The sequence below is a fragment of the Trichosurus vulpecula genome, chromosome 5 (genome assembly GCF_011100635.1).
Source record: "Trichosurus vulpecula isolate mTriVul1 chromosome 5, mTriVul1.pri, whole genome shotgun sequence".
Lineage (NCBI taxonomy): Eukaryota > Metazoa > Chordata > Mammalia > Diprotodontia > Phalangeridae > Trichosurus > Trichosurus vulpecula.
In genome coordinates, this window is record NC_050577.1 from 40,567,990 (window position 1) to 40,582,042 (window position 14,053).

The 14,053-nt window shown below is 43.6% G+C and overlaps 1 protein-coding gene across 1 annotated transcript in view; it reads right to left on the minus strand.

Annotated features, from left to right (window-relative positions):
• CPNE4 (copine 4) overlaps nucleotides 1-14,053 on the minus strand; it is a 170,105-nt gene that overhangs the window by 38,026 nt on the left and 118,026 nt on the right. The window contains exons 8-9 of the mRNA XM_036760492.1: nucleotides 7,377-7,463; nucleotides 5,694-5,753 (exon numbers count right to left, since the gene is read on the minus strand). Coding sequence (XP_036616387.1) covers nucleotides 5,694-5,753; nucleotides 7,377-7,463 — 147 coding nt within the window. The remainder of the gene's footprint in view (nucleotides 1-5,693; nucleotides 5,754-7,376; nucleotides 7,464-14,053) is intronic.

The following is a 14,053-nucleotide window of genomic DNA, read 5'->3' on the forward strand; positions in this document are numbered from 1 at the left end:
AATTCACTTGCATGTCATGGCATCACCTTCCTGACGTCATAGTCCTCTTCCAGGATGAAGGACAAACAACAACAATCCTGACTTCAAAGTTGGCAGTCTGGCTGGCACACAGTAGGTGTTAATACTTGTTGACCGCCTTGTGACTATGATACAGAGCTACTCGGATGTCATATTGGTCTAAAGAGAGTCCACGTTTTCCCCCTCCCCCCAATATGGCTTGCACCAAACGTGAGTAGGGTGGACAGAGCACCGACTTGACCTGGAGTTCTACTCCCTTTGTGTCTTCCCTCCTTCACAAGCCACACAGTCTTGCCCTTACCCTTCTGGAGGGAAGATTTTACAAGAAAGTCACCAGATCAGCCCTGATATTGATTACTGCTTTCCCAGTGGAAAATACCTGGCTGTCTTTTGTGCAGTGAGGACCTAGGAACAAAGAAAACACTGTGGACTTTTTAGGAACTCCCTTGTAACTGCAAAGTGCATCCACATAATAGAGATATCAAGGGACCCTGTGAGCACCCAGCAGGATGCCTGCAAGGCACTCATTAGGCCTTTCAATTCACAGCAACTCCAGAGCATGTTTTGGGTTATTCTCAAACCTGGGCCTATCAGCCCAGCTTCCAGCTCCAATCAACAACCCTTTCAGACTAGGAGGCATTGAACCGCTCAGGGCTGTGTGACTGAAATCCCAGAACAGAAATCTAACCCTGAATATCCCTTTATCAAGACAGGTGCCTAGTCCCAATTTATATTTACCCTCTGTCCTCTCCTTGGCCTCTTAGAAAGCCTTTTTTCAAGGCTTAACTTATTTGCCACTTCCTATGGGGAACCTCTCCTGATCCCCTGACTCATTAATAGTAATAAAAGCCAGAGAGAGGGAGGGCAGGGAGCAAAGGAAGGAGGGGTCTGGCAAAGTCTCAGCCTTAAGGTAAGAGGTAATGACTTGCTAGGAGTTACGGATATGAATTCTGAAATTCGAGACTTCTGTACAATTTTTCTTGAATGACCATGTGTCTGAAGGAAAAGAAATTTAAGTTGATGCATTGTGCCTACAACCAAGAAGGAGGCCTGGAAAGGTATACTGACAGGCTGGGTTTCATTGGAGACTGATTTGTAACATGAAGGTGAGGTTTGGGGGCTTGTATGGTCCTAATCTTGATGGGGATATTATTTATAATTGGAGATATTATTTATAATTATACCATCAATACTTGGTTTAATTTCAGGCAACTTGCATAAAACCTCTATCTCAGTGGTATCAAGCTCAAATAGAAACAGGGACCACTAAACCAGACATAAGGATCCCTGTGGGCTTCATAGTGACTTAGAAAACCACATATTAACACTGTCTATGTCCGGTTGTATTTTTATTTATTTTGCTAAATATTTCCCAATTATATTTTTTTGCCATACTCATGGCCCGAAGGCTGCCAGTTTGAGACCTCTATAAGTGAGAAATTAATGATTTGCTTCCCTAATAACAGTGCTGATGAGCTAATGTTGGCAGAGCTCACTGAGAACTTTAGCTAAAAAGGATGCTTTTGCTTCCCTTTCTGGGAAGTCTATCCTCGATAGGTTCTGTCTCCTCTTTGTGGGCAGGATAGAGAAGCTCTACTTGAACCTGGTGGGAAGGGAGCTGCTGGGAGCTGGTAGAAGCAGCAGCCCATGTCCAGGCACTGTGGTTACACCAGCAAGGGAGTAGTTAAGTTTACCTCAAGTAGCTCAAGCTGATTGAAGTAGGAACAATCAAACAGCACCATCTCTGGGGACCTGGGCTACCCTCCCCAATATCCCCCACCCCTGAGGCTCCTGAATTACCCTTCCCAGGGCTTGGCTGCCTTGAAATCTATGAGCTACCATGGCCCTGTGGCTGATGTATGGGAGAGGAATGGGAATGAATGGTCCCCTTACTTTCAGAGCAAATAATGGTACAGTGGATAGAGGATTGGATTTAGAATGAATCAGAATTGAGTTTAAATCCCACCTACTAAGAACTGTTAGATGAAAATAATAGCTTGGGTTGGGTTGAGTTTAGAGGTTACCACCTCCCTTCTCCAGGGAAGCCTTCTGGGTTGGCTTTTCTAACATCAACCGCCATTTTATCTAGGACCAAGTTATTCCCTCCTCCTCTTCCTCTATTAACCATAGAGCCCACAAGAACTGCTCCAGCTCTGAACTGCAAGGTCTCCTGTAACACTCTCCTTGTGCAACTGTTACTGAAGGGGCTGGCTAATAAAAAAGTATAGAAATGTCCTTATACCTACAAGCTCAGAACTTGAGGTTCCTTGACTTTGCTAGAGAGGAAGGGAAGTGATTTTAGAGTACCCAGTCAGGAGAGTTGAGGTCTGAGCCCCACCAGGTTCTTTGATGCATCAGACACAGCATGGTGTAGGAGACCAAACTAGATCTCTGAGACTCCTTCCATCTCTAGGGTTCTGTTCTACCATTTTTAGTAAAGAAAAAACCAACCTAGAAAACCTAAGGGCCATCCGTGCCCTCCAAAAGCAGACGAACTAATCCCCAACTTATAGAAATATTCCAAGAGTGAATTCCTAAGTCATTTCCTTGGAAAAATTGCATTTGTCCATGGAAACCATGTTTATACATGGTGCTTAGGTTCCCAGGCTCACCCCCAAAGCCTGTTCCATCCACAATATAGCTAAAGAGCAGTACCAGTCATGCTACAGAGACTAACCAGTGAAACAAACGTGATGAGATTTCTTCAGGAAAAGAGTATTCTTAGATATATAGATGGCCAGCCAGACCATTTGTAAATGGTTACCACGTGCCAGGTACTGTGCTAATTTCTAAGAATCTAAGTGAATGAATGCTTAAAGCCTTATTAAGCACTTACCGTGCTAAATACTGGATACTGGCTCTTAATGCTGATCCCCAGGAGTGATTGAGCATTTGGAAAACTTGGATGATGAAGCCCTGGCAAATCTGGGCATTTGGTCAGCATGGTTGTGAACCCTATATTAGTCTCTACATAGCAGACCCAAAGCTGTGTGTGTGTGTGTGTGTGTGTGTGAACTGAACAAATAATCTGTTATGAAGAGCAACCTAAAACCCACATCCATTCTGGTGATGAGCTGTGCACGAAAAGTCACCTCTGGGGGTGGATAAGGAATTGTTTAGCTGACCGGTTTTCTCTCCCTACCCCCTTTTTCCCCAGGGAGGAAGGAGAGGACAAGGGTGGAGGATAGGGCTTCCCTTCTGCCCTCTTCTTCTCTCCCTTTCTCCTCTGTTACTGATGGGGTGCAGGGAGGAGGAGGAGAGGAAGACGTGGCAGACATCCCACCGTATCTTTCCTTCTTCCTTCTCATCTTCCCCTTTCCCTTTATTGCTGCAGAATACCAGTGCCAGGGAGCCAGCTGAATACATACTGGGGAGGAAGAAGTGAGATAGCCTAATGGCTTTTTATTCCTTTTCTCTCCCTTTCCTTTCACCAGCATGTGCCTGCTCCCCACCTCCCCCAGCCCTTCTTCCTCTCTAAGAATTCTGGGCACTGAGACTATGGGATTGGCGGAGGTGTGGAGACTGAAAGAAGCACGTATGGGGTGGTGGCAGTGGGATCTGTGACAAGGATGTTTAGTGGGAGGCTCAGGCAAGGGATGGTCAGGAGGGGACAGTGTGTCTGGGGCACCCCCATGCTGGATAGATATATTTGTCAGACATGATAATAATAACTCACGTACAGTTTTAAAGACTTCCAAATGCTTTTGCAATAATCCTAAGAAGTAGGTAATATAGGCATTATTATGCCCAATTTATAGATGAGCAAAGTGAGACTCAGAGCCATAAGGTGATGACCACACACATAAGTCACAGACTGCCTGAAATTGAAGCCAGTATTTCCCTTAGATGATGGCAAGAAGGTGAGTAAAGTGTCTGAAGATTGTTCGTGACCTATGCAATCTAAAAATAACCCAAATCAATACCATCCTGTTTTAAAATCTTATAAATAACTTCTCAAAACCATCTTCTGACCTCCCTGGGTAATTATTTCCGGTGGCTGCCAGCGCACAGAATTGCCCCCTTGGCTGATGTCAACTCATGTCAACTCATCCTGCATTCATCAAAAACAGCACATGAATCACAGACATCCAGGTGTGGCTGCTCCTAATTTACACACCTGGTGCTCATTAGCACATTAATAGAGAGGTTAAAAAAGTGCCAGGTTCTCCCAGTCTCAAGGAGATATCTAGGCACCGATAACTGGGATGGGATCATGGGAGTGGAAAGGGAAAGCAAGCGTTGGAAGGGACCTCACAGCTCATTGAGCTCAGTCCCTCAGTGTGTGGTTTGTTCTCATCTTGCTTGCTTGTGTGCATGTGCACACACACACACACACACACACTCTGAAAAGGCAGTAATACTCTTTAAGGGGGAGTCACATGTCAGTGTGTGTCCGGCACTTAGAGCCTGTCACAACCTAGCCCCTGCCTACCTTGCTAGCCTGATCACACATTTCTCTGGGACCATAGACCACAGCAGAGAGTGTTGGATGTGGCTCACAAACTGAGCACCAACTCCTTCCACCTGGTGTCAAGTTAGCTCACCAATTAAAGGACCCCCTTGCTGCACTCCCCCCGCCCCACTCACCTTCTACAAGAACATTTTGGGTGATAACATCTGTTCAGGGTTAAGGAATCAGCCAGCTCTTGTAACATTCCCTCTCAATTTCCTTTTGCCTGAAGCCACCCCCCCCACTTTGTAGTTTAAGAGTATATAAACCCCATGTGAACTCACTTTGAGGAGTCCCTGCCCACGTGAAAGGGGTGTCCTCGCTGGGGAGCTCAATAAACCCCAAGACAAGCTGAATACTCTGAGGTCTCATTATTCCTGTGTCACCCACATGGGCACAGAGTCAGGGAGACCTAGGATGCTTAAGTCACTTCACCTCCCTAGATTCCAATTTCCTTTTCTGTAAAAGTACTCAAGGGTTGGATTCAGTGACCTCTACGATCCCTTGTAGCACTAACTCGATTCTACAATCCTCTGGACATTATGGTTGAGCCAAACTGGCCTTCTCACCATTCCTCATACACACAACTTGTTCTGCCCTTTCCATGCCTGTCTATTGATGGCTCCCTACCCCATGCCTGAAATCCATGCTTTTCTGACTTCTACCTCTTAGAATTTTTGGCTTCTTTCAAGTCTTAGTGAAATGCCACAAGAACTTTTTCCTGATCTCCTCCATGGGCTCGTGCCTCATGCCATCCCCCCCCACCCCATTACCTTGTAGCTCTTTCATATAGACTGACCATCATGGATTGTCACCCCCTTAAGAGGGTTTGACTTTAAAAGTCTTTGCATCCCCTGTACTAGCACAGTGCCTGGAACAGAGTAGGTGTTTCATAAATTCTTGTTGACCGTCTGATGGATTGATCTGGCCACAGATGTAGTCACAGGAGAAAGAAAAAAATTGGAAGTTCATTCAAATCTCCCACCCCCACCTCAAGCCCTGCCAGTGCTCACCCAAGGAGTTTCTGGCTATGAAATCCAATACCACGATGAATGCTGCCAATGTGATGCATAAAATGTTACTAATTTACTGAGAACAATACCCTTGTCCACTTTTAAAACAACCATAAAATTGGACAAGAATCTAGCACCATACTAAATGAACACAGGGGACTTATAGCTTTGATGGACCCCCTGAGCCAAAGTAAATGGAAAAGTGAACTCACTGTAAACTGGATTTGGCATCCACCCATGATGTAATCTAAGAAGGAGTGCATCTTGTGGATCTGAAAAGAAGGAATTGGAGGAATTCTGATTAGTAACAGTATATTTTGTTTTGTTATTGATTTAAGGGCTGAACTTTGGACAGGAAGCTAAAACTAAAGAGCAAAGAAGTGACTGCACCTAGGAAGGAAGAAACCTCTGCTATTTTCCTTCCTCTAGTAGCAAAATGGGAAGAGAGAAATGCAAACCACTTGAAATACTTGCTTTTCTTCTTCTTCCTCTATTTTGGCTAATTGCAAAAGGCAGCTGGGGTTCAGGGGAAAGAGTATTGGAAGCCTGGCTCTATCACTTACTAAGTCCCCAATAAAAAGGATGATTTTCCATTCTTCCCTGAGATCTAGCCTTGCATTTTCCACAGCGTGCTGGACAGCTCCATCTCTAGGTCCCTTCCTGGCCCCTCTAACTCAGCCTGTTCCAAATTGAAATCCCGGTCTTTGCCCCAATCCTGCTCTTCCTCCTGGGGATGGAGGCTGAACACTCAGGATTCAACACCAGTGGTATGTTATTGGGACCAAGAGGCAAGGTGGCCTAGTGAATAGAGAGCTGGCCTCTAAGCCAGAGAGACCCACCTTCTATCTCTGACATAGACTGACCATATAACCCTGAGCAAGTCAGGCAAACTCTCCTTGCTCCAGGGAACTCTCTGAGACTAGAAGCTGTAGAGAAGGTACCAACCTGCATTGGCAGAGAGTCTTCCTTCACTGGGGAAATGAGGCCTGAATAAGAATAGCTGTGTTGACTTGGAAAAGCACATATTATCTGTATTCGTATTCATGTGTGTATGTGTGTGTGTGTGTGTGTGTGTGTGTGTTGCTGTTGATAAATATTTCCCAATTACATTTTAATCTGGTTTGGGCCACACTTGGGAGTACATTTTTGCCCCACACCAATGAGATCACAGGTTCATACCCTACCTTAAATTGGCATCATGTTTTTGAGTCCAAAGCAATATGTGATTTCTGTTTTTTTTTCTTTTCACACACAAGTGAGATAGAAATGATTTCTCTCTTTGCAGAAAAGGAAACAGACATAGAGAATAGAGAAATGCCCTGCCTCATCACACGTTTGCCTAAAACGTCTGAATACTAACTACCGATAGAAAACAAGGCAGTCTGGGAAGCATGTTTATTATGGGCACACAGAGATTTCTCCTCTGCAATGAAGCCACTCCTCTTGGGCACTACATCTTCCTTCCTGGCTTTCAATTTATCTTCTTGCCTCTCTGTTATTCTCCTTTCAGCACAGTCTGATTAAGACACAGATGAAAGAATCGAGATAGTCCCAGGAAAGAAGGCTCAGTATTCTTTAGCCCTTCCCCCTACTATTCTTTCATATTAACTTACATCTTGGTCTTAGACTCCAAACACTAAAATCTGAATCTCAACTCTGCTATTTAGTAGCTGCGCGATCCTGGTAAAGGCACATGCCATCTCTGTGACTCAGTTTCCTTATTTGCAAAATGTGGATAACAATTTGTTTACTGCTTCTCCACAGGATTGCAGTGAAAAGTTTTGGAACCTGAAAGCCCTGTTGAAATGTGGGTTATTATTCTGGCTACAGCTTCCCTTCGACCCCCCAACAACCTTACTTGGGAGCAAAAGGGAGAAGAAGGTTTGTGGTCCTACCTTGCATTGGTTCAGAATAACCATGCCCGAGTTCTTGTAATTCTTCTTCTTGGCTTTGTACTTTGGATTTATGCACTCCCACTGTACCTGTAAGGAGATCAGTCACAACATGACAGCCACCCACACAACGAAGAAATCGAGCCATTAAGAGCAAACCAGTGTGCTCTGAGATTGATATAGATGTCGACAGAAATCTCAACTCAGCATCAGGGTGATGGGGCGGCCAGTCCAAGAAACAGATTCTGGGGCCAGGAGGACATGGTCTGGGTGAGTTCAGGCCATGGAGGGGAGGCAGTTGTGGAGGCAGATACATTAAAAGTGAGGGAACATGGCCCTGGAACTAGCATTCTGGGGCTAAACTGGATAGAAAGGGAATTGCAAGATAAGAAATATTGAGGAGTGCACCCTGAAGGCTCCAGGAATTACTGACCCATCTGAATTAATGTATGTCATTTATCCAAGTAGTTAACTATGCTCTAGTCTATCAGAAGTGAATGGGGTTTCTCTGGATGAGGACAAATGATGAGGAAGACACAAAGCCCTCCATGACCTGACCCCTTCCTACCTTTCCAGTCTTCTTACACCTTCCTTCCCGCCATGGACTCTGCAGTCCACTGACACTGGCCGCCTCTTCCTCACACGTTTCACTCACCTCCCTACTCTGGGCATTTGCACCAGGTGTTTACCTTGCCTGTAATTCTCTTAAAAATCATCTCTGCTTTCTGTCTTCCCCGACTTCCTTCAAGTCCCAGCTAAAATCCCACCTTCTACGAGAAGGCATTACCCATTCCCCTTAATGCTGGTATCTTCCTTCTTTGGATTAACTCCAACTTGGCCTTTATGTATCTTGTAAGTACGCTGTTGTTTGCATGTGGTCTGCCCTAGGAGACTTTGAGCTCCTTGAGAACAGGGGCTGTCTTTTGCCTTTTTTTTTTCCGTATCCGTAGAGCTTAGCACACTGACTCATAGTAACTGATAAACTAAAGCTCACTAACAAGGAAGGAAGAAAGGAAACAGCGTCAGGCACTGTGCTAAGTGTTTCACAAACATCTCATTTGATCCTCACAATTGGGAGTTGGCATTTCAATGACCCCCATTTTACAGTTGCAGAAACAGGCAGACAAAGGTTATGTGACTTGCCCAGGGTCACACAACTACTAAGTGTCTGAGGCACTTGATCTAACCTGACACAGGAACAGGGGTGGGCAGATGGTGGTAGAAAGTGAGGGAAGGGTAGGTAAGATACAGTCTGGGGGATGTCACTCGAAGGCATCGGCTCTCAAAAGCTTCCAGCCTTTAGGCGCTGTGGTGGGGCATGATCAGCCATCACCTAATCAATCCACCAGCCACCTATTTATCGAAGACATGTATGTTCCAAACAGAAATCCCCCAAGCAGCTTTGTCATCCACTTGTCATCAACCAACACCCTATGAAGAAGGAATGGGAAAGATGGCGCTGCTTTTGGTGACTCTACGCTGGGGTGCAAAGGCCTGGGAGTGGAGGAAGGGGTGTCGTGTACAAGGCAGGACAACATCAGGGTAACACTTACCATGTGCCAGACTCTGTGCTCAGCATTTTCTAATTATTATCCCATTTGACCCTCACAGTAACCCCAGGAGGTATTATCCTCATTTGACAGATGAGGAAACTGAGGCAAACAGGGTTCAGTGACTTGCCCAGGGTCACACAGCTAGTAAGCGTCTTAGGCTGAATTTGAACTCAGGTCTTCCTGGCTCCAGGCCCAACTCTGAGCTGCTCCAACAACAGGAAGGCCAATGTAGCTAGATCTCAGAGTGCATAAAGGAGAATAAAGTGTAAGAAGACTGCAAAGGTAAGAAGGCTGCAGGTTGTAAAGAGCTTTAAAGGCTAAAGAGAGGGTTTCTATTTGATTGTCAAGGTAATAGGGAGCCACTATGATTTTCTGGGTAGGGCCACTAGAGGGTGCCGTGGTGCACAGAACGCCAGGCCTGGATTCAGGAAGACTTATGATCTGTGACCTCGTACACTTACTGCGTGACCTTGGGCAAGTCACTTAACCATGTTTGCCTTAGTTCCTCCTCTGTAAAATGATCTGGAAAAGGAAACGTCAAACCACTCCAGCATCTATGGCAAGAAAACCCCAAATGGGGTCACAAAGAGTCAGACACAACGGAAAATAGCTGAACAAAAATAACGTGCGGTGAAGAGGGAGTAACGTGGTCAGACCTTCACTTCAGACAATTATCCATTTGGCATCTGAGTAGTTAATGGATTTCAGTGGGGAGAAACAGGAGGCAGGGGATTAGAGGATTTTACAGTAATTTGGGTGAGCGGTGATACAGACCTGAAATAGGGGGTGCTGTTTGAGTGTAGAGAAGGGAGCATAGAGGAGAAACAGCCAGACTTGAAAATAGACTGGGCATATGGGGTGGGTACCAGCGAAGAGTCAAGAACGACACGGAGGTTTTAATCCTGGGTGACTGAAAAATTGTGGTGTCCTGGCAATAATAGGGGAAGCTCCCAGTGACAAAGATGTGGACCCTACCCCACCTTTACATCTATTTTAACGTCGCCCAGGGCTCTAATGATTATAGGGAGCAAAAAACCTGGGTTTTTCCTTTCCAAATTCAGTAATATTTTTTGTAGAATTTTAAGAGAACCTCAGAGTTGGAAGGAACCTCAAAGGCCATTTTGGTCGACCATAGCCATTTAACAAAGTTTAAGTTAAACAAAAAACAAAAGCTCAGATCAGGAAATGCCTCCCCCAAGTCAAAATCTCAGTGTGTCTGCACTAAGGGCAGATGCTTTAATTTCCCTCCCTTTCAGAGAGCTCCCTAGGCTTTTGATCATTTACTCTATGATTAGTTTTTTAACAAAGGACTTCAGATGGCTGGAACTTGATAAGAGAATTTCCCAAACTCCCTCAGTGCAAAACGTGCCAGTCTGGGTTCCAAGAATCTCAAATCCCCTGAGAAATGGTCCACGTCTCACAACCAACATCCAAGTATCTCTTCTTCAATCAGTCATCCTGACCTATGTCTTGCCACTGGACTCAGATGATTCTGATTCTGGAGGAGACAGTGAGGCTGATAATCTTGCATGGCCCTGCCTCACTTAAATCAAATTCACTTGCAAGTCAAGACATCACCCTCCTGATTGATCCTTTCTGAGAACAAAGGACAAACAACAATAAAGTAATCATGAAAACACATGTCTCAGGGACTCTGTGATAATTGCAAAGGACAGCTTCTAAAATTAGGCATGCCGACTTTTTATCATATGCCATAATTTCTATCACTCTCAATTTCTTTGCATCAGGCGGGACTGACATTGTTAATGAGTTAAAGATTCCGCTCTTTATTAAGGGATTATGATGACTGGGCATGAGGCAGCTATTCATTTCAAGTCATTGCAATCCGAGTTTAAGGCTAAGCAGTTTAGTAGGGACCAGATGGCTGGACTCAGACAAGTACTCTAAGGGAATTCCAAGTTCTCCTGCCCATCCCTGCTGCAATGATCACAACAACAACAATATTATAACCTAACACTTCATCCATCAATTATCTAGTCCATAAAATATCAAATGATAAGAGTAACAGAGGAAGCAAGGTATAGAGGACTGGGAGGCTGGGTCTGCATTCAAATGTCACCTAACTTCCCCTCTCCTGAATGTAGTTTGCTCATCTGTAAAATGAGGCAGTTGGATTAGAGGAAGCATTTAGTCTATGAGAAGAGAAGCCCCTGGGATTATAACAGCTTGTCCCAGGACCATTTCTGGGTCATCGCTACCACCTTGGCTGCCCTCTGACCTCAGACAGGCCAAGACCCTAAAGCCACGATCCTTGGGAGTAGCAATGTTTCCAGCCTGGCATCCTCAGCCATCGTCCTGGGGAATCACTGCTCCCGTCTCTTTCATCTACTGAAGCCTTTGAAGAGAAAGCTCTTTTTACTCAAGTCACTGACACTGTCAGATAGTTTGGTAACAAAAGCTGACACCCCTTTATCAGTGGAAATGATATGAAAAAAGAGGCATTAACTTCTGCTTTGCCATTGCACCTAAGGACCCTGGGACCTTTCCATCTGACTTGCAACAAAAACTTTCCACATGTCCTCTCCTCATCTTTAGAATGTCAGCTCCTTGAGAGCAGCAAATGACTTACTTTTTTATTTGCACTTCCTGTACTTTGTATATAGTAAGTGCTTAATAAACGCACCATTCATTCACATTCACTCATTCATTTCTAGCTGAACTCCATAAACAAAATAGCAGTCACAACAAATGAAATTTATCTAACAACCCCTTTTAAAGTTGGCAGCATCTCCTGTATATTACCTTGTATGCCAAAGCCTCTAGAAATAGACGTCCCCAAATGATAAATGGTCAGAAATTATGAATATGCAATTTTCAGAGGAAGAAACCTAAGGTATCAATAGTTATGTAAAAATGCTCCACATTACTCATAATTAGCGATTTAAAGCTAAAAATAAGACTGAAGCTCTACCTCACATTCCTCATATTGGTAAAGTTTACAAAAGCAGAAAATGACAAATGCTGGAGGGACTATGGGAACTCAGGTACCTTAATGAATTGTTGGTGGGGCTGTGAACTGGTCCAGCCATTCTGGAAGGTAATTTTTAGCTATGGCCAAAAAACTATTAAAATCTTCCTACCCTTTCCCTCCTGTGTCTATTCAGCAAAAAGATCAATGATAGAGGGAAAGGACCCATATATACAAAAAGTATTAATATCATTTTTGTGGTAGCAAAGAATTGGAAAGTGAGGTGGTGCCAATCAACTGAGAAATGGCCAAACAAGTTATGGTATAGGATTGTGGTGGGATGCTATTGTGCTATAAAATGATGAGGAAGATGGTTTCAAAGAAACCAGAGGAAGACTTGAATGAGTTGATTCAGAATCAGTTGAGCATAACCAGAAGAACCATAACAATAGTGTAAAGACAAACAACTTTGAAAGACTTAGGAATTCTGATCAATGCAATGACTAGCCACAATTCTAGATGATTCATGAGGAAATATGCTACCCACATCCTGAGAAATGATGGACTCAGAGTACAGACTGCGGTATATATATTAAAGTGCATGGCCAATTGGGGATTTTTTTTTGCTTGATTATATATGCCTATGACAGGGATATTTTTTTCATTTTCAGTGGTAGGGGAGAGATGGGAATGAGATAAAGTATATTTTGTTGGTTAAAAAAATTAATTAAAAAAAGAAATGGTTGGATGGTGGCAGTTTTTTGAGTTCACAACAAACAATCCATACCTTCTCTCAGGTTATTTCCTTATTTGTTAGACTTTGCTATTACTAACATATGGAGGAAAACTCATCTGATGCTTCAACTTCTGTTAGAATTAGGATTGGGGAAACTGAATCAAGGATTTAGCTGACAACCTCAGTTCACCAGCTCTGGGCACACCAGATTCCTCATATATAAAATGATTAGGTCCCTCCGTTCCAGCTTCAATATACCTCATTCTCCCTTTCTCAGCCCCAAGTTGCACAGTTGGATGAATTGGGTGAGAAGACTTCAAAAGTTGGCTTCCTTGGGATCCTGAGTGGAGCTGGTTCTGTATATATGGAAATCCCTCCACCCCAAATACAGTGTGGAAATTCTGATATTTTTTCCATGAGGATGCTATGTTCTATTTGGTAGTATGGTATGGTGGGAAAAGATATGGTCTGGGAGTCAGATGAGGTGGGTTTGAGTTCCAACACTTCTCACTAGTTTATGAGATTAGCATCTAGGTAGCAAAGTAGATGGAGGACTAGTTGTAGAGTCAAGAAGGCCTGAGTTCAAAAGTGATCTCAGGCACTTATCAACTGTGGAACCTTGGATGAGCCACTTAACCTCTGCCTCAGTTTCTCAACTCTAATATGGGGATAATGATAGCACCTACTTCCCAGGGTTGTTGTGAGGATTAAACAAGATAATATTTGTAAAGTGCTTATAACAGTGCCTGGCTATAATAGGTGCTTAACAAATGATTCCATGATGCCTTGATTCTTCCCTCCCCCCCTCCCTTCCTTCCTAGCAGGAAATAACTTCAATTGTATTATCTGTAAAATGGGGATAATACTTGCCCTAGGATTTATCCTTAAACTACTTTATCAATGTGAACTGTCAATAACATTATTATTATTATAATCTATTACAAAGGCAATGAAAATGCATGCTTTGGTCTAAAATGTATTCAGTTTTGGTTTAGCACATTAAAATATTTGTGACCTTGATCGATAATGTAACAGGGACCCTCAGTTTCCTCATTAGTAAAGTGAGGACTAGAACATTCTATGTAGAATGTTTGACAATCATTTTAATTAGTGATGAAACCTGTAGGCTGATGAACTGCATACTTATTCTTTTAAAATATTGTAGATGGGGAAACTGAGGCACATTCAAGTTCCTTCCTCAGGTTTGCACAGAGGGGCAGAATTGACTATCTCACCCCCAAGTTCCTAACTCAGTATTGAAACAACTAACCTACACTGCCCTTTCTCCATGCTTTCGGATTTTCTGATATATCCATTTCACCTTTTTTCTCATGTAATGGGCATGCCAAAACACCCATTACACAGTAACTCATAGAATGTTGTTGACAGTTCAACTCTGGAAGGTAGGCGATGTGCATCCTGATCTTTATTTCTCAGAATAAAACAAACACTTATTTTGTGA